This window comes from Scardinius erythrophthalmus (assembly GCF_964197995.2).
Source record: "Scardinius erythrophthalmus genome assembly, chromosome: 16".
NCBI classification, from domain to species: Eukaryota; Metazoa; Chordata; class Actinopteri; order Cypriniformes; family Leuciscidae; genus Scardinius; species Scardinius erythrophthalmus.
In genome coordinates, this window is record NC_138236.1 from 35,379,841 (window position 1) to 35,402,475 (window position 22,635).

The 22,635-nt window shown below is 39.4% G+C and overlaps 1 protein-coding gene across 1 annotated transcript; it reads right to left on the reverse strand.

Annotated features, from left to right (window-relative positions):
• Positions 1 to 6,227: 6,227 nt before the first annotated feature.
• On the reverse strand, positions 6,228 to 14,410 carry elovl4a (ELOVL fatty acid elongase 4a; the record flags this gene model as incomplete). Its single annotated transcript, XM_081389411.1, has 6 exons — positions 6,228 to 6,539; positions 9,177 to 9,304; positions 9,572 to 9,743; positions 11,396 to 11,476; positions 13,602 to 13,789; positions 14,344 to 14,410. 6 exons carry the CDS (start codon positions 14,408 to 14,410, stop codon positions 6,228 to 6,230), a joined length of 948 nt encoding a protein of 315 aa, XP_081245537.1.
• Between the last annotated feature and the right edge of the window lie 8,225 nt (positions 14,411 to 22,635).

The window sequence follows — 22,635 nt, forward strand, 5'->3', positions numbered from 1 at the left end:
AACACTTCTGCTGCTGTTGAGGTGGGATACAGGTTAGGGATAGGTTAGGTGGTATGGGTAGGTTTATGTCACGGATTCAGCCATTCCACCAGCATCAGACCCTGCAACTCTGCCCACTTGTTCAAACTCACCAGAGTACTGATTCCCCGCACCTGTCACTAATCACCTGGGACTTGCATATATACCCACACTCACCCACATCTGTGCATAGACTTTCCTAACTCTCTATCTTGCCATTGCCATTGCCATTTTCATGTGCTGTCTCCAACCCTTGTATAAAATCCCCGGTCATCCTGAAAGGACAATGAAATGTTATCATGAAGTTAAGTCATTCAAGTACATTTCACAACTCTGTGATACTTACCTGTGCTGTTTCTCTGAATCTCTTCAATAAATACCTAAGAAAGTTCTTCCTGTTGCCTATTCCACTGACAAAGTAAAATGGATCCCGGGACTCCTTCAACTTCTCAAACAGATCCGTTCACCGATCTGGTCCATCAACTTCGTCAGTCACTCATTCCGCAAGCCACCTCTTCCTCACCCGATCTGCCTGCCAGTCCCATGGCCCTTTGACGGAGAATTGCAGTGGCTTTCTTCTCCAATGCACTTTGCTGTTTGAAATGCAACCATAATTATTTTGCATGGATAAGGCAAAGATTGTATTCATCATTTCTCAGCTATCAGGCCACGCTCTCCAGTGGGCTAAACTATATAGGAACAAGCTGGCACTCTGACAAACACTCTAGATGCCTTCATCACTCACTTTAAAGAGGTTTCTCACTTATCACTGCTTACCGTCAAGGATTGTCATCTTCTTTGCGGACTCATCTCGCCATCTACGATGACTGCTTTGGTTTGGTAAAGCTCATTCAAAGATCCATCCGTGTTGCTTTACTGTCTGCGAACATGTTACCTTCCCTGCATTCTCCTCCTGCTGCCAATGCCACCACCGCACCTCCAGCACCAGTCCCCGAACCCATGCAAGTTAATTAATTTAATCTGTCACCTAGAGAGAGAAAGAGGCATTCAACAACATCTATGCCTCTTTTGCGGGGCTGAGGGACATTCATTTGATGTCAGAGTGTCCTGTACGACCACCTCACCCAGCGGTGAGTAACATTAATGTACATCCCAGAATAATCTCTTTGCTGCATATTCCTGCATCAGTGATGTCTGGCCATCATTATGTTTCAGCAAAGGCCCTTATTGATTCAGGCTCTGCAGAAAACTTCATTTCAAGAGACTTCATCGACCGCTTCCAAATCCCGAAGATCCCTTCGGTCAGACAGAACTGAATGTGCATTCTATCCTGGGTAAGCCACTTGGAAAAGGCTATTTATATCACTGCACTCCGTCCCTCAAACTATGCATCGGAGTAACCCACTCTGAATCAGTATCATTGCTGGTGCTGGATGGATCAATGGCCAACATCATCCTGGTTACAACAACATGCCCCTCATGTCTCCTGGACTACCGGCGACATCCTCTCATGGAGTGAGGACTTCTTTGATTCCTGTTTAAAACTTCCTATCCGAATCAAACCAGCAGCTGATTCTTCCAATGTGCTCTTACGAGCAACCGTTGTCCAGAGAAACACCACCAGGTCAAGATTTATGAGGAATCTGGGGCGTTCCAGGATGTGTTCAGTCAACAACAAGCCACACATTTACCACCTCATTGGCCATGGGATTCGTAAGAGAATTACTGCCTGGTGCCACCCTGGCTAAAGGAAGAGTGTACCCATTATCCATTCCAGAACAAAAGGCCATGGAGGAGTATGTAGAAGAGGTTCGTACCCTCAACAAACAGACTGTCATGTACAAATATCCCCTTCCTCTGGTCCCAGTGGCTCTAGAGAAACTATGAGGTGCAACCATCTTCACCAAGTTGGAACTGTGCAGCATGTACAATATCATCTGGATCCGAAGGGGAGATGAATGGAAGACCATCTTCATAACACCATCTGGGCACTAGGAATATCAGGTCATGCCTTACGGGCTGTCCAACTCACCCTCTGTCTTCCAGGCCTTCATGAATGAGGTGTTCTGGGAGTACCTCCATCGCTTCGTTATCATCTACATTGATGATATCCTCATCAATCCCAAAACGAGGTAAACGATCACCTCCTCGTTGCACAGGACCTTCAAAAGTTAAGACAACAACCTGTTCCATCATTCATCCATGCAGTTGTGTGCAGTTTTGGCCCACTTCCCTCTTCCGTGAAAGAACTTCAGCGATTCTTGGGCTTTGTAAACATCTACCGACATCATCTCCGACTTCAGCACCTTATCAGCTCCTCTTTCCTAACTGTTATGCAATAACCCCACGTCTCTGTCCTGGACTTCAGCTGCAACGGAGGCATTCACCACCGCTCCCACCTTAATCCATCCTAATCCAGATTTACCATTGACTGTTGAAGTTGATGCTTCCACCACTGGTGTGGGAGCAGTGTTGTCACAGCTCCCTGGGGAGCCACCTAAACTTCATCCATGTGTCTTTTTCCCCAAAAAGTTTTCCCCGGTGGAGCAGAACTATGACATCAGTACTTCTCGCTATCAAGTTGGTGTTGGAGGAATGGCATCACTGGCTGAAAGGGGGCTAACCATCCCTTTGAGGTCATTACAGACCGCTGGAATCTAGAATATCTCAGAGAGGCTAAACGTCTGAACCCTTGCTAGGCCCATTGGGCCTTATTCTTCACCCGATTTCAGTTTACTGTTCCCTACCGTGCTGGCACGTAGAATCTGAAAGCAGATGCCCTTTCTCGTATGCATGCACCTGATCAACTTAACAGTAATCCAGAGACCATCCTCCCTCCAGCCGCCTTCGTCTGTCCTATTTAATGGGCCCTGGACGACCAGATCGCAGAAGCTACCTGCATTGAACTGCTCAGCCGGGAGGTCCGGAGGGACGGATTTATGTTCCATTTGCTCTGCAACTGTTCCTCGTGGACTCTGAACACATTTCCCTAGGGTGCGGTCATCCAGGCAGTCATCAAACCCTCTCGCTCAACCGCAACTGTTATTGGTGGCCTGGCATGTCTAAGGAAGTCAAAAGCTTTGTCAAAGACTGCATCACATGCGGCATCTCCAAGTCACCACGCCATCTTCCTGAAGGAAAGCTCCAACCACTGCCCATTACTGGCCGACCCTGGTCACACCTAGGAGTGAATTTCATCACGGACCTACCTGTCTCTGACTGTTTTACCTGTATCCTTGTGGTTGTGGATCAATTCTACAAAGCCTGCCGCCTCGTCCCCGTTACAGGATTACCACCGCCTATCGTGACTACTGAGGCCCTATTCACTCATGTGTTTCACACATATGGCTTACCTGTGGACGTTGTCTTGGATTGTGAACCTCGGTTCATCTCCAGAGTATGGACTGCATTCTTCCGTCTCCTAGGTGTGTCAGTGAGTTTAACATCTGGCTACCATCCACAATCGAATGGGAAGCTAACAGGAGTAAGATGCTTCCTGAGATCTTATTGCCATTGCCTCCAACACAGCTGAAGCCGGTATCTTCCCTGGGCGTAGTATGCTCAAAACTCTCTGCGCCAACCTACCACTGGCTTAACACCCTTTCAGTGCGTACCCGGCTTCCAACCGCCCATGTTTCCCTCGTCAGGAGATCAATTCAGAGGTTCCAGCTGTCACCCACTGGTTCCAGGAGAGCGAGAGGGTCTGGGACTCATAAGCACATGTCCATCTGCAAAGTGCAGTAAGGAGGCACAAGAGTCAGACCGACCTATGCAGAGCTGAAACACCCATCTACCAATCTGGTCAAAAGGTCTGGCTCTACACCAGGGACATACGCCTCCGGCTGCCCTGCCGCAAGCTGAGTCCCAGATACATTGGGCCATTTACCATTCCAACCCAGTCACTTACCGTCTCAACTTATCTTCACAATACAGAGTTTTACGTACCTTCCATGTGTCTCTGTTAAAGCCTCACCGACCTTCTTTTCTCCCTTCTGTCACGTATTCAACCATTCCACCAGTGTCAGACCCTGCAACTCCACTCACTCGTTCAAACTCACCAGAGTATTGATCAGATTTCATTAAAAATATTTTCATTTGTGTTCCGAAGATGAAACCTATTCATCTTATTATTATAGTCTTATTATTACTTTTTAAAAGAACAGATATTCCATTGTCTACATAAGTAGTCTTAATACAAACATTTACACAAAAATCTGAAAAATGTTAATTACCAGATGTTGCACTACAGGACGCTGCTTGAAATGTCATGCCAACCACTTATGTCCTGCTCATGAGTTAAGGTGTGATGACGCCAGCAGAGTGAGAGGCTTTTGGGAAATGAAACACCAGATAACATTGACTATGTATTGCCATTTATTTTATTATTATATACAGCAATGTATATCTGTCATTTGAAAAAAAGAAGAAAACGAGTAGATGATGATCATTGCGTTTTCAAAAGCACAATGTACAAAAATTGCACAGAATATACAATATTATAAAAAATTCAAGACAAAACACATGATATATTTTAGGAATTTAGGAACTATTAAAAAAAACTATGACAGGGAGCTCAAGACTTTATTAACGCACAATGCAACATTGCAGCTACAAACATTTCCCAATGTGATGTTGTAATTTCCCAATGAAAACTAAAAGTCTATCTTATCCTGTGAGATGTTCAATGATAACCCTGTTAGATCAAAAAGCTTAAATAAGGATGCATAATATATCCGTCTGAGCCATTATCAGTTTTTTATTTTTTAATCAGTATTGGTCTGAATTGGCTGATAACACAAGCCGATATTTTATCCTTTTCAGCCAGTTGATTTTTTATGCCAGGCAACAAAAGCACTGAACTGTTATTTATCTTTCCTATCATTCATGTTAGATGTTACAATGTCTGATTTTCACTTCTAGATGAGAGATTTGATTGTGAACACTGTTTTTAAGACAACAGACAACAGAATATATATAGGATACAGTAGTGGCTAAAAGTTATGTCCGGAGGGGATATTTGTTTTTAGTGATCCTACAAGTTCGATTAAACCATCAAAATATGAGGAGAATATTTTATATATTTTAAATAAAATTAAATATAAAGGAAGAACAAAACACTAAACGTTGTTAAGGTATTTATCAAACAAAATTACTTGGCAAAAAACAGCTAACTACAGCTACAGTTGCTATTTTACAATACAAAAAAAAAATGCATAGAAAAACAAAAGGTTCACAGGAAAAATCATACATTGACTACAATATAATCAGTTATTAATATTCTGTTGGTTTTTGCATGTTCATAATTTCTTTGTATGACAGCCTGGCTGGCCAAAAATTATGTCCGTACAATTTGGCATGTTTCAATGCGTTATCACACATAAAACAATTGACTTCGAGCAAAACCACACAAAATGATTACAAAATCTTGAACAAATTTGAACAATATCTGAATAAAGGGTGAAGATGTCAATTTCCCAAGGCCGGACATCACTTTTGCCCACTACTGTATATTATCAGTCAATGGCCTTGGTAAAGTTGCATCCCTAATTTTGAAAGAAGCTGAAATATGCAGTGCCACATGATCTATGTTTTAAAGTACAGTACTGTTGGCAATATATCCTGCCAACAGCTAAACAACACGCAACTTACATGAAATACAAAAGTTTGAAATAAACAAACACAAGAATATGTTTTACAAATAAACGATATAAAGTGGGGTCCAAAAGTCTGTGAAATGAAGACGAAATATGCACAATTTCTTTTTGACTAATCAAATAAGCGACTTTTCTCGAGCGATTTTCTTCTTCCATTGAAGCTCAAGATGCTCTTTATATCATCTCAAATCATGCTGGAGAACATCGACGTCAGGATCTAGATCAGTTCATCTCATGATCATTCTGATAATAGTTGCAAAATAGAAGAACTTTTGGACCCCACTATAGCAAATGATGAAAAACCCCTCTGATATCAGAGTCTTTCATTTAATCATTGTACACTGATGAAACACGGGTCTTTTCTGGCATTAGAACAGTGATGTAAAAAAGGCAGATACATAGAATAATGTACTAAACTTAAGGAGGGCGATATGGAAAGATATCATATTGTTCAGTCTCTCTACATATAGGCTCGTACTTCTCCCCGCCTGCTGCAGAGAGTGGCCATACTGTTTGGTCGTGACAATTTGGGATTGATCTGAGCTGAACAATCTTTCAGAGTGGCCTCTTGTGTTAGCTTCCCTCTCCTCCGTTTTACTCGCGCTTTGCTCTGCCCTTCCGCTTTCTCCTCCCGCTCTCAGCCACTGCCGGCTTCTCGTCCATCTTGGCAGCGTTTCCATTACTAGACGTCAGGGCTCCATTAGAGGCTCCGTTGTGAAGGGCTTTGCCGGGTTTGGACGCGGTCTCGCGGCGGGGCTGTCGACGGTACGTCTGGTAATAGAAATTGCCAAAGAGGATGATGAAGGTGAGGGCGTATCCAATCAGACACCAGTGCATCCACTTCGGGAACGGGCAGTCAGAGTACAGCGACAAGGCCGTGTGGCCAATGGTGACGTGAAACTGGATCTGTGGAAGACATTAAAATATACATGATAACTCATAAGTTCCCAGAGCCTGATCATTGGCTTAGACATGACTGATTTTCAGTTAGGGGCAGTTTTGAAAAATTAAACATCTTCAAAGTTGTTCTACAGGTCAATAGTGTGGGTTTGGTCTCTTATGCTCACTAAAGCTGCATTTGTTTAATATTGTGTAATTTGTAATATTGTGAAATAGTATTATCATTTAAAATAACTATATTGAATGTGAATATATTTTGGGGCCAAGCACCAAAGGTTAGTTTTCTTCTTTTTCCTCCACTTTTTAATCTATGGTAGCCCATAGAACTGTTGTTAAAAATTATGAAATTTGGCACACTGATAGAGGACAGTCTCAACATTAACCACAGCAATTTTGGAGCTTTTAAATGGATAGTTCACCCAAAAATGAAAATTCTGTCATCATTTACTCACCCTCATGTCGAACCAAATCCGTAAGACTTTCGCTCATCTTCAGAACACATTAATGAAGATCTTATTGATGAACTCTGAGAGCTTTCTGTCCCTCCATTGACAGCTACACAACTACCAATTTGACGTTTCAAAAAGTTCATAAAGAGATTTTAAAACTAATCCACATGAATCGAGTCGTTTAGTCAAGATTTTCTGAAGAGCCTTGTTCGTTTTATATGATGAACAGATTGAATTTAGGCTTTTATTAGCATTCATCAACTCACACATCAGTTGTGGGAAACGGAAGTTCAAGCATGTTCGCATGATTGGTTTGCTTGAACCAATGAGGATCATTCTCGTGTTAGCACATTTGAGCTTTCTGATGATCAATATGTGAATAAAAGACTAAATTAAATCTGTTCATATAAAGCGATCGAGTCTCTTCAGAAAATTGTGACTAAACTCCTCAGTTCATTAGGATTAGTGGATTAGTTTTATGATCTCTTATGGATATTATTTACGTAAAGTCCTACGGGTTTGGAATGACATGAGGGTGAGTAATTAATGACAGAATTTTAATTTTTGGGAGAACTGTCCAAAATCACACTTACGTTTATGCTAATAACTTTGTTTCCTCTGATTCCATGACGTTTCCATGACGATTTGACTGCATGTTCTTTTCCGGCATGAAAATCACTTACAACTTCTAAATGGTTTGTTCCAAAATCATAAAACTGGTCTTTTGATTCAGTGCAGCATACCGAGTCGAATGATATCCAATTTTCCCATATCGGCCATATTGGGAGTCACCTATTTTGAATTCTGTCGTAAAAGGGTGTATTTTACGAATGGATTAGCTAATCATTGCTAAACTCGGTATGTTCTCAAACCCTGAACATACTCAGAAAGTTTCAGAACAGCGCCACAATGTATAATGAAATTTGCTATAATTAAAAATGCTAATAGCCTTTTATTATTTTTGCCTAATTTAATGAAACTGTTGATAGATTCCTTGAGACATACGAAGAACAATGATACCAATTATGTCATATTCGGTCAAACTTGTTGTCCACCATTTTGAATTTCTTTGAAAACCTACTTTTTCAAAGTGTTGGTCCGATTTTCGAATACCAAATTCGGCTTAGATCATTTTCGGACCATGCTGACAAAAAGTTATTATAAGCTTTTGGATTGACCGAACCATTCTCGAATAAAGCATCAACAAATTTGATGGCATGGAGCCAAGCTGATTCTGAGGCTGTAACTCTGCAAAGTTTCAGCATATTGACACCAAACTCTGTATGTGTCCTCTGTATTTATCCTCACACTGACCACACAACATCAATTATGTAACAGTGCCACCTATTGGTCAAATGCCATATGCAATTAAATCATATATGTGGTATTGTATTTTGACTAAAATCTAATAAAAATGTCTTTAATTACTCATTGTTACAATTGGTCTGATGCTCCCAGCCATATTATATGTTAAAATGTAATTTATTCCTGCGATCAAAGCTGAATTTTCAGCATCATTACTCCAGTCTTCAGTCAGTGTCACATGATCCATCAGAAATTATTCTAATATGATGATTTTCTGCTTCAAAAAACAGCATTTATTTGAATTAGAAATCTTTTGTAACATTATAACATTTTTTAGTCTTTACAACAATTTACTTCACCCTTACGGAATAAAAAAAAAAAAAAAAGAACATTATATTAAACATTTATCACATGTCCTGGAAGAGGTCATTAGTCACATGTCGAACATAATAAAGCTACTAAGGTAAAAATTAATGGCAATTCTGATGTTTAAACAGTTACTCGGCTTAAATGTTTTTGGGAAAACTGAATTGTATAAAATGCTTGATAGTGTGATGGTTATGACAGCGGAAGCTGCATTCTAGAAATATCAAATAAATGGAAATTATGTATTTTTTACTTCTTAGGGAAAAAAAGTGCAAAGAAAGAATCATTTTCAGTTTAACACTTTTTAAAAAATATATTACAACGGGGAAGTTATAATAATAAATAATAAATGATACTGAAGTAAAGAATCCTCAAGTAAACTCTGTAATTTGATGATAAAAATTGGGATAAAACAGAATCATATTTTTTTTCTAAAGTTCCCCTGACTGAAGAACCAACCTTGTACTCCACATCAGTCTCAAAAGCGGCACTTGTTTTTTCACACATGCTTGTGAACACATACCATTTGGATGATTGTCAGATATTTTTTCCACCACAGATATTTCTGTATTTTTGGACCAAATGCGGCCAGCCCATAATACAAGTACATCAAGACATGGATGGCTGCGTTCATATGAGCCCCGAAGAATGCTGCAAAACAGACAGATGCACATTCAGTCCATTTCATATGAGTGGAAGATTATCAGTACAATGTCAGATCTGATCTGTTATTCAGACAGATTTGATGTAATATAGCGCATGAATCATACAGAATGAACGACTTCTATGGTGTTGTTCTTTTCTGAGCTTGACAGTTATGTATTTCTCATTTGTGTTGTTGTCTATGTGAAATGTTTCTGTAGCGACTTGAGGGATTTCTCTATTCCTGCGTGTGGTGCCTGTGTATTTAATACTTACACTGTCCACCGGCGACCCATTTGATGCCAATCCACCACAGAGTGAACATGGTGCAGTGGTGATAGACATGCAGGAAGCTGATTTGGTTGAACTTCTTACGTAAGATGAAAAACACAGTGTCGAGGTACTCCACACCTTTAGAAATAAAGTACCACCACAAGGCTGCTGCCACCTGCCATCAAAAGAAAAGAGGTGTCTTTACTCAAGTATCATAACCCCGTTTTCACAGACAAGGCTTGAGTCTTGTCCCAGACTAAAAAATATTAAAAAAATACAAACCTACATTATATTTTATTATTTTATTTAAAATTTATTTATTTTATTATATTTCAGCATACACATACATTGCTAAACAGGTAATGAGCATTATCTAGCTAACATTTATAATTTATTTGGGGCTGAAATGTTATGTTACGCATATGAAACAAGCAAAGTATTTATCATAATGTACTTTAAATGTTCTGCTGTTGTTCATAAATACCAGTAGTGATGTTGTACAATGAGGGCGTAGTCACGGAAATAGAGTCATCAGTGTCCCAATGTGTAGTGAGCCAGCATCCTATACCGTCCAGTGCCGAATTCACGAACACGTTATACTGATTCACGAGCTCGGGAGCTGATTGTGACGCCTCAGGGTTTCTAACTATGTTCTCATTTGTTCCCATGGTTACTGATTATGTTCTTCACCTGTTTCTTGTTCAGTTCTCATTATCCCGTGTATTCAAACCCTCAGTTTGGTTATCTCTTTGTTTAGTGTTGTCGTTGTGTTACAAAGCAGTAATTACATTAACAAATTACATTAATTGAACTAACTTTTTTCGAACTAGCCAAGACGGTTCGTCTGATTTTCACCATATCATCTTCAGATCATGCTGACCAAAAGCTTTTTGAAAAACCCAACTGTTCTCAAATAACATGCAAATGAATCTTATAAAGAGCCTGTTAAAATGGATTTGAGGCTATATCTCCGCAACACTTTAGTATTGAAACGAATCTTGGTACATGTCGCTACATGTAGCATTTCGGCACAGCGCCACCTACTGGTCAGGAGTTATGAAAATGGCTGTGTTTGGCTATAACTTCTGAACGGTTTGCTCCAAAATCATAAAACTGGTCTCTTTTGATTCAGTGCAGCATTCAAAATTTATAATAAAATTTAAAAAATGCTAATACCTTTTGATTCATTTTGCCTAAATTAATTAAACTTGAGACATACCGAGAGCAATGACACCAATTATGTCATATTTGGTCGAACTTGCATAATTAGAAACAGTAACGGGTCCTGCTCTATGGATTTTCGTCATTGTTTTTGTAATGATTAAAGTTTTATGGCTGCTAATAGATATCTTGCTCTTATTCTTGTTATACCAGTTGTGACAAGCAGATTGCACATTTTAGAGAATTACATTAATTCAAAGCAAAGAAATCAAGTTTTAGAAGAGAAACACAGCCATCAATCATTCATTGTGAAATACAGCTTAACAAATGTATTAATATTATTTAATCTTTCTGGAAACACTCAAAAATGTTGTGTCCATGATAACATCACGATGGTTAATTTATACTGAAAAATAAGATAATTAAAAACTACATTTGCATTTAAAATGGTGCATGGCCTAGCTAAAAAAAAAAATACACTAGTATCTGAGCATGAAAGTAAGATGGTGTTTGTGAATGTAATAATGAAGTGAAACCGAACTCCCTGGTTATCCCACTCCGGGAACACTCTTTAGTGTATCGAGTAACTGGAGAGCAGAATTACGTGTCCAGTTTCAGTGCCGATGTCCGGGTAACACTGTGATCCTATGTGGGAAGCACACTCACCCTCACTTCATTGGGATCATCTGAGTAGTCGACGGGCTGGCAGATGTAGCTGTAGTTGGCCGCCCGTGCTGCAAGGAAGAGCTGGAATAGAACAGGTAATAATTGACATCTGGACTATTTCATTGAGGGAATGGCACTGAATGTGATGTAAAAATAGTTTGATCTGAGCTGCGATTGGTATGAAGGATAATTCCTATTCATTCGTTTCTTCACCTCATGCATAAGAGAGGGCGAATTTAGATCTAGGACTACCAAAGTTTTTAGATCTAGTATGAAAAACTAACGCTGCATCCCAAATCGCATACCATCCATCCTAAATAGAATTTGAAATTAGAACTGGTGTGTCCCAAATCGTAGTATGTTTATATGAGTATTCCAAAGATACCTGGATGGTCTACTATTTACAGTTAAGCCTCTTTCAGACTGTCAGTGCAAATCCGATCAGATTTAGCAAGTGTGAACGGCAAAAGGTCACATGAAATTAGATTTTTACAAAGAGCTACATTGATATGTGGTTTGAAATCCTATTCAAATCGAATTTCTGGAAATCCGTTCCAGTCTGACTGATCTGATAATAATAATAAATAAATACTAATAAATTTCGCATAATTTATGTGAATTTCTTACGCCACGTAAAACGTAAACGTCAGACGTTGTCATAGGAAACATGCTGAAAGTCGAATGAAATATATATAAGAATAAAGCGGCTCTAAATAAGACAAAATCTGTATTGCAAACAGTTGATGTTGTTTTTGACATCTAATTATCAACTAGGGGTGTAACGGTGCACAGAAGTCATGGTTCGGTACATTCCTCGGTTTTGGGGTCACGGTTCGATACGAGTTGGGTACATTTACATGTCCACCCATCTCCCCTTCCCCAGATTTCTGATTGCTTAAGAGAAGGAGATAAAGAGCCTACTTCACCTTTCCATGAGGAGACAGTGAGTAAAGCGGCACCTGAGGCTTCCCATTTCCAGAACACACATTTTTCATCACTGGACTGAACTGGTGAGACTTATACGAGTCACGACACAAATCGGCACAATGCCGAACGATTCTGTCTAATTATAATAGCGGAAACAACTTAAAATACTCCATCATTTAGTGTCATACAGATAAGAGCAAGACATCATTCGAAATCATTGTACACACAATAAAAACAAATCATTGTGCGTTTGTAACATAAAGAAAACAATCAGGATGCCGCTTTCTGCCGTCTCGGTTCCCTTTCTGTGAAATTTGTGGACAAACACAAATCGGATCTGAACAGTTATAATTTCAATAATTTCAGATCAGATTCCAGTCACACAAATAATCGGAATTGGACTTCGTCGGATCTGTGTATACACTCTAACGGCTAACACTGCCCACCACCCACTGCGCGCTGGACAAGGATTCGATTAGAACTACAAACATGAATGAATAAAAAGTGTTAAAAAACTACAAACATGGCGGATATGCGAGTCCAACAGTTAAGTAGAGAGGTTTAAATAAAGGGTTTGAGTGATTAATAATCAGTTTATAACCTGACGAAAAGATATTTATTCAATGATATCAACATTATATTTCATCTGCAACAGCATTGTGAACTTTTATAAAAGTTCATTAACTTTTAAATACATTGTTATGCAAAAACATGAGGAGAGTCTCCGCATGAAAGACCCACGACTGAAACGAAAAAGGATGCAGCATAAGACATTATGGTCTATGTTAATAAACTTATGGTGTATGGTAATAAAAATGGGAGTTTGCAAAAAATAATGAGCAAATGAGCAATAAACCAAAACAATATAAAGTAAGATTAAACAGAATCTCATCAGCAAATGACAATTTTCACATTTCAATCAATGTTGGCTGATTTAATTAATTTCTCAAACCTGACTTCTGACCATCATGTATTCTGTCCAAATGAAGTTGATGTTGCTGAATCATAAACACCCAGAAAGATGGTACAGTAGTTACAATTCACTGCTAAATATAGCAGTAATGGTACATGTATAACAGCTAGCACGAGCACCACTGTACTGCAGTTATTTGGCGCTGATGAATATGCAGTTTCTAATAAACGAGGTGTGTATTCACCATAGGCAGATTTAAACTGAAACTAAATAACAACACTAAATAATCATTCTCAAAAAGGATAAACACAATAAATATGTATGCATGAAGCATAAAACCCCTGCTGAGAGTTTGGGTGAACTCACCTCTTTGAAAATGAAGAAGTTAAGGATGACCATGCTGAAGTTGTAGATGATGAGGGTCTTCCTCAGCTGGAAGGCTTCTCTGCCCTGCATGTACTTCGGTCCCAGCCAGAGGAAGAGCAGGTACGAGGAGCTGATGGCCAGCGTGGGCAGCGGAGAGTCCATCAAAGGCCATTTCTGCACACGCTTGTCTACAAACAGACATGAGATGATCCCTTTATTGCGGTTTTATCTGTAATCTACAAATGTCTATGAAATGCACTTGCATCAGTTTTTCCTGTTTCCTGGCAAATCAGCACATTAGAAAGATTTCTGAAGGATCATGTGACACTGAAGACTGGAGTAATGATGCTGAAAATTCAGCTTTGCATCACAGGAATAAATTACATTTTAAAATGTATTCAAATAGAAAACGGTTATTTTAAATTGTAATAATATTTTACAATATTCCTGTTTTAACTATTTTTGCAGCCTTGGTGAGCAGGAGAGACTTTTAAAAAACATTAATTAATTGGGATGTTTCCAAACTTTTGACAGGTTTTGTATCTATTCTACTTCTAGTCCGATCGATAATTGCCAGCATTGTAGAATATAATTTCTAACATTTGCATTCGTTAAAGTCTGTTCTTGTTCACTAAAAGTGACGGTCTTATGGTCAAAATCTATCAATTCCTGCTCCCGGCATTATTAATTCACATGGATATCATGCATCACATTCAGATCACTGAAGTCAAGACCAGTTTACCTGCAATAGTGAGACTCCATTTGTAGAATTCCACAGTGTCGTTGATTATATGCTTTAAAATATCCATCGCTGAGACTCAAATCTGAATGGTCTGAGAACATAAGAAAGATAAGTTGGTGCAACGGTAAAATAAAACACACAATGGAATTGGAAAGCCATGTGGTCGTGCTTTAATACATTGGTGTGTAGTTTGGGAAAGGTTTTATTAGAGTGATGGTGGGGATGGGGAAAGGCTTTATTGTGATGGGGAGGAGGAGGTGGGGTGTAATTCAGCATCAGCACAAAGACTAGAACAGCACGTGTCAGCAGCACAGATCTGCTCAACACGATCTGAATTACAATGGTAATAAAATGACACATTATTCATGAAGAGACACACTTGCATCCGGTTGAACACACTGTATAGGCCAATCGGTCAAATATGTCGTTGCATATCAAACGCCATCACATGCAGCCTCTCCCAAATCACCATTAGAAGAACCAAGAAGGCTTTTATTATTAGTTCCTCTAAATGACGACAGGTTAACGAAAGATGCGAGGCAAACATTCAGGGATCAATCGCGCAAACGTTTCGATGCGGCAAACGCGCAATATCGCTGCGTTTACAGTCTATTCTCTCTTATACCCCTAAAATACTTAACAACATCACAGACTTCACATTAAACTGACATTTGGCGTCGTTGATTGAATGATTTCCGTTCTTACCGTAGCGAGATTAAGATCTCTTTCTAATGACATTCAGCGCAAGGTCGCGCGCTCCCGTAATTCCGTGCTGTGAGGAACACCTTCTTCCCGGATTTATCCGGATCTGCTCAAAGGCCTGTGGCTGAAACAGACGGCAGTAAAAGCATCGGTGTGTAGAGCATCCTAGAGGGTTACTGGCATCACTGCGGCTCTCGGGTCGCTCCCCTAGACTCTCACAGCAATGAGAGAGCGCGGCTCAACTGCGCATGCGCAGAAACAGGTGCAATCCTCTTGATTTTAAAACCTTCAATCTCTACTCTGCCCTTAATATTAGATGATGTGAGGTTTGATAAAACACTAGAGACTAGACAATCATTGATGATACTTTTATGTGAAGTGCAGATATCTGATGCATATTAATATATGTATCCAAAATAAGTATTGGATTGCCCTACTGTTTATTTGGGCAGGTGATTAACATCTTTTAAATAGGCTAGTTGATAAAAAACTTGTGTTCTCATGCTTGCCCAAATTCATTAAGCATTACATATCCACCCTCACATAAAACAGGCAGAAACCCTGTGGTTATAGTTCATTCTTGAATGCTAATAACAGTGATAACAGGGAGAGCAGAAGCCATTTTGTCTTAAATGTTCCCAGCATACTAATTTTATTCATTTAGCTCATTAATTTGGTACAATTTATTAGCACTTTAAGACAGTTTTTATGCAAATTTACTTTAAAAATCACCATTCTAAAATGTAATGCACCCTGCATGAAATAACGTTTCATTTGTTTCATTCATTAATTTGCTGCTTTAGCAATCGATTTCCTATTAAAGATGAAAATTAGTTGGTAGCAAGGCTGCAGCCCCTGGAGACTTGGCCCCTAATATAGAATGGGAGAAATTGGGCCGCCCGGGAGCATAATAAAATCTCAACTCCTAGAATAAAACTAAGAAGGGTAACGCATTTTTTTTCTGCCAAGCTCTAAGGCCCTGTTTACCGCTGCTATTAAGATGCGTTTTGGTCGATCGGATCACAAGTAGACGAGGGAGACACATTTACACCTGGTGTTTTAATCCGTCTCTTTTGTCCACTTTTAAACACTTTTGTCCTGATTTCTTCAAAGGGGAGGGTCTATGGGCGGATAAATGTATGGGCTTTCAATCTAATGGACAAAATAAGCTTGTGCAATTTACATTTGATTGCGACCAAAGACGATGGAAAAAGCAGCAGCTTTTTTTCTGCTCTGACAGACGTAAGATCAGCCGAACGCTGTGAGTGTGTGTTAGAAATCAGGAATGGTGAAAGAAAATTGTGATTGGTGCATTTTTCCATCTTCAAATGAAACTTTGGTCTTCAGTCGACAAAGTTTAAATCCTGTCTGTCTACAGCTCTTCCCATAATGTTCACGCATCAGGTCAGTAGACGGAGATTAGACGGTCTTTTGTGGCTGTTTGAACACATTCGACCAAATGAGCGTTTACACTACAAGAGCAATCCGGTCTAATGCGTTTTTGACTGCCTCTGGAAGTGGTCGAAAGTGGATAAGCTTAAAACATTTTAGACCCCGTTTACACCTGTATTTAGCGTCGTCCACTTGTGATGCACATATAGTAAGTTCCTGATGTTCACAAGAGAGCCTAGCCCTAATTAGGCCTTATCAGTGACTGAGAGTGCCCGTCTCTACCTCATTAGCCCCACAGGGGAGAGTCACAGAAGTAAAGAGACCACCAGAAAGGGAAAGAGAGATGGGGGTGAGAGCTTAATTTTATCCTATTTTTATTTTATGCTCTCGCCTCCCTAAACCTCTCCACCACCATCTCAACGGCAGTGCCGGGAAAGTCTGGAAGACGAGACTGGGGAATCGAGGAGGACGGTCTTATCACTTTCCCCCGATGCACGACAGATTAAGCCTCAGATGCTTCTCCACTGCCACCATAGCTGCCATGGCCGCCTGTTAGCGACTGCCAGGAGATAGACCCTCGCCTTGGTCCAGGTCTTTAAGAAGGTCGACCTGGTATGCCTGCAGCATTGGATGATGTGCAGGGCACCACCGACCTGACCTGCCACTGCATATGATTTGCAAACCAGCCTTGATGTTGTCTGGCACTAGTCTGGCTATCACCAGACCAAGCTCAATCTTTTAAGATTTAACATTAGTCTTGGGGTTTTTCAGGAAATTCGAAAGGAAATATTTCGCAAAACTGCAATGGAAACTGTTTTTGTGCATTTACAGGTAACCTGACGTAGATGACTCGGTAGCCTGTGTTTGGCCAGAAAACGAGACAGAGTTCTTTATTAAATTCATAAAAGACAAAAGAGTTACAGGAATTCTGGATTCTAAACCTCAAAGAAATGCCACAATCCAGACCTCGAGGCAGAAATGAGGGAGAAACAGCCAGAAACACCTCATATGAGCCGCTCACAAGTATAAGGGTCTTTCCTTGCCATTAATGCTTGGAAAACACACATACGTCTCTTTCGATTAATAATAATGGCCAGTGCAGTGGCTGGGATATACATAAACCTACCATCGTCTGTTGCCATGATTTTTGGAATGACTTTACTTATCACGAGAGGAGAAGTTTTAGTCGCATAACATCGGTTAATGGAAACAGTGTCATTTCGCAATAGTTTTTTGTCGACATTTAGAAAAAAACTGTAATGGAAACAGGCCTACTGATTTGTTATCCAGCACCTACACAAAGCAGCTTCCTGAAGACAAAGAAGCTGATGTTAGCAGGCACTTCATTTATCTGCTCGGGCGCACTGTGAAGTATTGGCATTAAAGGGGTCATATAATGCCATTTTTGTACAAGCTAATTTGATTCTTTAGGGTTTAAATTAAAAGTTTGTAATATACTTTAATTAAAAATTCTCATTAGTATTGTAAGAAAACACTAATTTTACCTGGTCAAAAACAGCTCTGTTTTCAGCACGCCGTTTAAGTGCATGTGTCTTTAAATGATAATGAGCTTTGCTCACCCCGCCCCTCTGTTCTGTTCGTACACCGTTTTTAACACAATAACACAATAACCATAACGCGTTGTTCATTATAAACGTGGGATTATGAATTATATTGATAATGTCGTATATAGAAAACATGCTGTAATGTACCCTGAGTGTAAACCTTAGCCGCATTCATCGTGAAGCGTGCAGCAAGGTTTGCAAATTTGCAAAGATTAATATAAATATTAATATAAAGGTTAATAAAACACTACACTCACTTCTGGAGGTTCAGCAGGAACACGTTGGTACCAATCCGTTTTTTCTCGTTTGTAAAGCTGTCTGGTGTGAAATGATTCGCACAAACATTGCGTCAATCCTTTGGGCATATCCCTTCAAAAACAAAACTCGGCCACTGCGTCTTCAACGGTTCGGATTTAGGAACATCACAAATGACTGCTGTGTTCAGGGCAGGACTTAGGGTGGTGGGGGCCCCTGGGCTTGAGTCACTTTCGGGCCCTACCTTCTATACATTACTTTAAATAGAACAAAATGATACATACACAAGCTATGTATTAGAGCTACACAATTCTGGATAAACTGAGAATAAAAATAGAGATCACGATTCTGAACAAACAACTAAACAAAATAACATAATTTATGTTAATTGCTGAAGTCTATAAAAATGTTTAATTAATCTGAATTATTTATTTAAAAAAAAACTTGGGTTTGAATGAATGATTCAATTCCTCAATCAAATGCACTTCGTGAGCTTAGAATTATAAGGTTCTATCTCCACTTTTGGTCGAAATTGAGTTTTTGAAATAATCTGATCCATTAGGTGTTTATTAATGCCTGTGTGATGTTATTTTTGTAAAAAAAATATTTTGTTAGTAGTTATTAATAAAATAAAAAGGTTCCATCTCAGTTTTGCCAGCTGGGATGTAAAAACTTTGATGCTCAATATCTCGGAACTACCCTAAACGGAGATAGAACCTTATAATTCTAAGCTCACTACTTGTTTCATAGATGAATCAGCATTTTTGAACGAATCTCCTGAATGAACGATTCAATGACAAATGTTTTTTTTTTAAGTCATTTGTCGCCATCTGGTGGCGTAACAATATAATCGATCCAATCGTTATTTGAAGTGCAAAGCTACTTTCAAAAGGTGACTAGTACAGTATACAGTGTTACATGTTAAAAAAAAAAACGTTATAATTTATTTATATGACCACTGATTGAAGCTTGAAAAAGTTTTTCTAATAAATAAATAATGATTTAAAAAAGTTCAAAGTGATCATGTGTTTATTTGCAATGCATAAATGTCTTGGTCAGAATGAGAATAAAACACTTATTTACCTGGAAAACATATTGAAAAACAAACAAATACCTTGTAAGGTTGCAATCATAACAAATCATTTGTATTACATATAAATAGCTAAATCTATGAGTGTATAAATCTTTAAAAAACTGTTCTTGGTAAGTGCTAACATATTGTATAGATTATACATCTCCAATATACATATAGGCAGTGTTAGGCTGACTTTGACCTACAGTATGTCTACTACATCACATAAATTACAATCTTAGAGAATAATATATAACAAAATTAAATAAGCATTTTCTCATTACCATGGCATTTTAAAGATCATTAGATGTAATTTAGTACTCTAGCAAAAATACATAAATAGAACTTCATAGAACATATGCCTAACTTTGTTCAAATTTAGTGGTATAGGCTAATATAAGATAGCAATTATAATATAGGAAGTGCCTTCAATTGCAAGAATATAGCAAAATAACTCAGAATAATAAATAAATATAACCAATATTATTTTGTTACCAAAAATAATAACAAAGTGCAAGATAAATTGTGTGTGTGTGCAGTACGTAAGTGTTGTAGTGAAAAATTTAAACTATGCACACAAATTAGAAATGTACAGTCAATAAAATAAAATAAAAATAGTACACTATCATATCTTAAGAAAGCAAGACATCAACAACAGAATCCAGAGGCTGATCATTTAAAACATCAACAGGCAAGGTAGAGAAAGAGAGAGAAGGGTAATCAGGTTATGACTTCATGTATGTCATCTCATTTTAAAGATATTAACATGATATATCTGGATTTCTTTGCAGCAAAGTCTTTGATCAAATCAGTAAAATCCACCTTACGTAGAAGGTCACTCTCAATTGACATCAGAGTGAGATGATTTAATTTCTGCTGGACAATTGTGGATCTTAGTCTATTTTTTACTAGTTTCAGTTTGGAGAAACTGCGCTCCCCACTTGCATTTGTGACTGGTAATGTCAGGTAAAGTCTGAGAGCGACATCCACATTTGGGAAGATGGTCTGTAGTTTTCTTTCTTTAATGCACAAAAGAAGTTCCCTAGCAGATGATGGCTCATCATGGCAGATGAATTCTTTGAACTGGATGATTTCTTCGCAAAATTCATTTTCCAGGTCAGTGTGGTATCTCTTCTGTAGATCTGCTGCTTTTTTATGAAGATGTTCTGCAGAGAGGGTAGATATGTTGTTCAGGAAACCAAAAGTGCTGTTGAGGTCATTATAGGACTGAAAACGGCGATCAAGTTCAGCCAGCAGCCTATCCATCACAACTAGAAACACACCTGATGAGAACCGTTCTCTTCCTGATAAGTGAACCTCAGGTGTTGCAGACTCACCCACATGAGTCTTGCGTTTTCTTTGTCTTTGTGTGTCTTGTTTGTATGTTTCTGAAACGGTGGGAGACATCGCTTTTGCTTGGTCTTCAAACAAATCAAATTCATCTCTCAAACCAACAATATATTCCCGCAGTGACCTCACCAAATCAACAGCATTGCACAGGTCCAGATCTACAGCTTGAAGTGCAACACTTGTCCCATGAAAGCGTTGGAGAACATAATTCCACATAGTGCAAAGAAATGCAGTCTCAAGCCTGTTCATTTTTTTATGCAGTGACCAAGCATCATTTTGTGTTGTCGGGTTCTGTTTGCTGTCTTCTGCAATGTTCATCAGTGACTCTTGAATATTGGCATAATTTCTGCACAGGGCCTTGGTGGCCTGTGCATGCGCAGCCCACCTGGTGTCAGAGAGAGATTTTAGAGTCTCAATGCGGTGGTTTTCATTAGGCTGCAAACCTGCAGTTACCACCTTCCATCTAGCTGTGGATTTCGAGCAGAAGTTGAACAAAGTCTGAATGAAGTTAAAAAAATCGGCGGTCTCTGTGCAGCAGTTTACGCTATTAACTCCAGCCAGATTAAGCGTGTGCGCGGCGCACGGCACCCACTCTACTAGTGGATTAATGTCTTTGATGTGAGCTTGCAGCCCGTTGTACACTCCTGCCATGTTTGCGGCATTATCATAGCACTGTCCACGGCAGTTACTAATATCTATGTCCATCTCATGTAAAACTGTGAGCACTGCATCACAGAGTGCCTTCCCTGTGTGGCTAGATATAGGGAGAAATTTTAAGAATCGCTCTTCTACGAGGCCCTCGGGTGAAACATACCTTATAATAAATGTTAGCTGATCAATGTGCGTCATGTCGGGAGTTGAATCAATGCAAATGGAAAAGTACTTTGTCACTTTCACTTCAGCAATGATTTCAGAAAGCACTCTATTGCTCATTAGCTCGATAAATTCGTCACATGTTTTTGATGAGAGATATGAGGGGGTTCCTACCCCAGCATTGCCATATATCTGTATGTGTGATTTCAAGAATGGGTCGAATTCACTGATCAGTTCCAGGATTCCCATGTAATTCCCATTGTCAGCTCGACCAAATATTTCACTGGAGCCTCGGAAAGCCAATCCCCGCTCTGACAGAAATTTTACAACTGCAACCACTCTTTGCAAAACTTCACTCCAATAATTGCATTGCGACTCGAACTGCTTTTTAAGTTGAGAATCTATAACTCCGTCAGCTGCTGCTCTGTTGATGTAATTAAACATAGCCTTTCTATGACTGTCACTATTCTCGTGCTCGGCAATGCGTCTGGTAGCATGTTTCCAGTCATTATAGCCAGATTCAAAAAGGGATTGACCGTCACCCTCGCCAAAAAGGCGGCAAGCAAAACAAAACACACAACCGGTGGATGGTGAGTAGAGCAACCATTCTCTGGGCAAGTACTCACCATTCAAATGCTTGCGTTTGAAATGAGTTTTAGAAAACAGTCTCTTCTGATGTTTGTAGTGGCGTTCAGAAGCCTTGACATTAGCATCCTTATTTTGAACGGACTCCGGACCTTTTCTCGCCCAATAAGCACGCACGCTTTCATCAATTTTACCCCAGCGAGCAGGATCAGTGGATAAAGAATCTGTAGTTGGACATTGTTCGGTCGCTGTTTCTGACTGAAGAGATGATGATTCGTTGATGGGCTCCCCTGCTCGTGAATTCAAATTGTCTCCAACCGTTTCTTCCAGCGGGTTTGGGTTGTTGTCCTCTGGATTCTCTGCTTGCACGTCAAGTTGTGGTGTCACGGGTGTAAAAAATCCAGTAATCCTTTTCATTTTACTGATAACTTCCTTTTTGCGTTGCTGTCTTTCATTCTTTAATTTTCTTTTAAGCACGCCACTCTGATACCGTTTGTCCGCCATTACATCACTGTCACTGTCAGGTTTTTTCAACGGCAGTAAACGAGGCACTGCACG